The following is a 2,716-nucleotide window of genomic DNA, read 5'->3' on the forward strand; positions in this document are numbered from 1 at the left end:
TTAGCAGGAGTGGGGGGGTCGCAGCCTCCCCGTCTCACGCGGTGGTCCACAGGAGAAGCTCTCGCTGCCCCCCAACTTGCATGCAATGACCCAATATTCTAGTGACATAATTTAACTAGGAGGTTTTTTTTTTTCATAAAGAAAATATAAATGAATTAAAACCTCCTTTTTGTTGTTTTCTGAAATTTTGTTCTTTTTCTATTTTGTAGTATTTTTGTACTCTTAGTACTCCTGTCTCATCTGGGTTTGAAGGCAGGGAAGTGTCACCCGTGAGCACACGGGCAGCACGTCCAGGCCCCGTGCGTGGGTTGCCAGGGCTCCGGCTCCACCTGTCCGCCATATGCCAGCTTGGCCTTCTCTGTGTGGGCTGGGATCTGGGATTGCCTCTCCTCCTAGTCACAGGGTGGCTGCAGCAGCTCCAGCCATTTCATCTCCACACAGCCACATGTAAAGCAGAAAAGGGGGCACATTGGATCCTTTGAAGAGGGGAGAAGCTGTCTCAGAAGTCCGAGGCAGATAGGATTGGCCGAATCGGGTCCTGTGCCATGATTGAGGCACCGCTGCCATGTGTCTGAGTTCACCGGAGGCTCTGGTGGCAACAATGAGGGGGAAGGGCTTTGGTTCAGCAACAACACTGGCTGTCCCCTCTCCCTGGTTCCCTGGGAACCCACAGCTCCCCAGTCCCTGCCTTAGAAGGTGTGACTCTCGCGTGCAATCTGGCACATCTGTGAGAACAACCCGATCACACATGCGAGTGGGAAACACAGGAAATCACGCTTTCTCTCTGAAACCCCGTCTCCAGGAAGTCCTCACTGCAACGTTGGATTTGGAGGACGTCCGAAGCTACAGGGCAGAGATCTCCTCTCGAAACCTGGCGGTGAGTTGTGGAGACGCCCGTGGGCGCTCAACAGCACCCTGGGACTCTTTTTTTACGTTTTTTTTTACTGACTGTGTTACTGAGCTGTGGTTCCCGTGCCACACCATGGCGTGGTGAGTTTGCCACACTCGCAGGGTTATGCAGCCATCAGCACAAGAAAAACCTGGAGCTGCTAGCCTCACTCTGCATCCCCTCCCGCCCTGCACAACCACCAGCCTGCTTTCGGTCTCTGGATCTGCCCCTTCTGGGCGTTACACGCAGACGAAGTCATGTCTGGCTTCAGTCACTGAGCAGGACGTTCACAAGGTCCCTGTCCTAGCAGCTGTCAGGGCTTCATGCCTTTTTCCGGTCCACGGAATGGGGGTACTACACAGTGATGACCCACTCTCTGCTGAGGACACGTGGACCGTGTCTGCTTTCTGTCTCATGAATGACGCTCTGCAAACATGTGTTTGAGTTTTTGTGCAGACGGTTTCGCTGGGGGGTGCACCTGGGAGGGGCACTTGTGGGCTACATGATCGCTTCGCGCTTTTGTCTCTGAGGGACTATCAGACTGTCCACGGCAACGGCCCCTACACGTATGAGGGTTCCAATGCTGGGTCCCGTCTGTCTTTGACTCCAGCCGTCCCGCGGGGAGCGAAGGTGCCGCCGTGGCTCTGACGCGCATTCCCGCGGGCTTGCTGCCACCGGGGTGTCATATCGCGAATCTCCGTCAGCAGGCCAGCAAGGTGAGCCCCTACCCCCGCGTGAAGGTGGACTTCGCCCTCTCGTGCCACGAGGACCTGCTGGAGCCGCCGTCGGAGCCCATCGAGTGGAAGTACTACAGTCCCGCGGAGGAGATCAGGTGGGCCATGTCTACACGCCCGGAGGGAGGCGTGATGCTGGCCCCGGGGCGCCCCTCTCACCCGCTGTAGCGNTGTAGCAGTTTGCACCGTGCCGGCGGGCACCTGGTTCCCGGAACCTGCCCGGGGTGGTCGCGCGGTGAGGAGGAGGCCGTGCAGCATTGAGGCTGAGGGCGTGGGGGGCGCAGCCAGTCAGCCCGGCTTCCACACGCAGCCCTGCTGCTCCCTCGTGCTGGGGCCGTGGGCACAGAGGTCCTGCCTGTCCTTTGCTTTTTGTGTCTCAGTTTTTCTCTTTCGAAATGGGGCCAAAAGATAATCACCTACCTCCCAGGGCTGCTGGGAGACAAAAATGCATTCATTCCCATGAAGTGCTTAGCGCAGGGACTCGGTGAATTGGGAGCCCCCCCCCCGGCAGTTCTCCCTGGCGCTGCTCCTACCCTGGCACCTGCACCCAGGGAGACTGCGGACCCGGCCAGCGGCTCCCAGACCTCACACGTCCCCTTGCTTCGCAGCCTCGGACCTGCGTGCTGGCTCTGGGACTTCCTGCGACGCAGCCGACAGGTGAGATCGCCAGTGTTTGCGTTTGATTCTACCACGGGCTAGTCATTTCTTTTCGCGCTGCCTCTGTCAGCTGCTTACTGTGCATGAGGTGGAGGCCAAAGGGCGCGGGGAGGTTTGGCTCCATCCCTGGAGTCCTGTGTGATGACACTGAGAGTGACGAGATAGCAGCTCCCGCGGTTCCGTGGGCCTGACGTCTGTGCTGTGGAGAACGAGTCCTAGATGCCCTTCACAGTGAGAGGCCTCTTTTCCTTCTAGAAAATTCATCTGAAGTGTGCAGGGCATCTTTCCTCCCCCGTGTCTCTGGATGGAGCTGGGCTAAGTTCGGGGCACGTTGTTCCTCCGAGGCTCTGCTCACACTGCCTTTGTTGGCCCGTTGCAGGCCGGGTTTCTCTTGCCCCTAAGTGGCGGGGTGGACAGCGCAGCCACCGCCTGCCTC

General features: G+C 58.3%; 1 protein-coding gene across 1 annotated transcript in view; it reads left to right on the top strand.

Moving 5' to 3' along the window:
* The first annotated feature begins 245 nt into the window (after window positions 1–245).
* The window catches only part of NADSYN1 (NAD synthetase 1), a 16,057-nt gene continuing 13,586 nt past the window's right edge, over window positions 246–2,716 (top strand). The window contains 3 exon segments of the mRNA XM_034645326.1: window positions 246–877; window positions 1,597–1,721; window positions 2,232–2,280. Of these exon segments, the coding sequence (XP_034501217.1) occupies window positions 566–877; window positions 1,597–1,721; window positions 2,232–2,280 (486 nt within the window). The 5' untranslated portion in view covers window positions 246–565.

This window comes from Ailuropoda melanoleuca, chromosome 16 (assembly GCF_002007445.2).
Source record: "Ailuropoda melanoleuca isolate Jingjing chromosome 16, ASM200744v2, whole genome shotgun sequence".
NCBI lineage: Eukaryota > Metazoa > Chordata > Mammalia > Carnivora > Ursidae > Ailuropoda > Ailuropoda melanoleuca.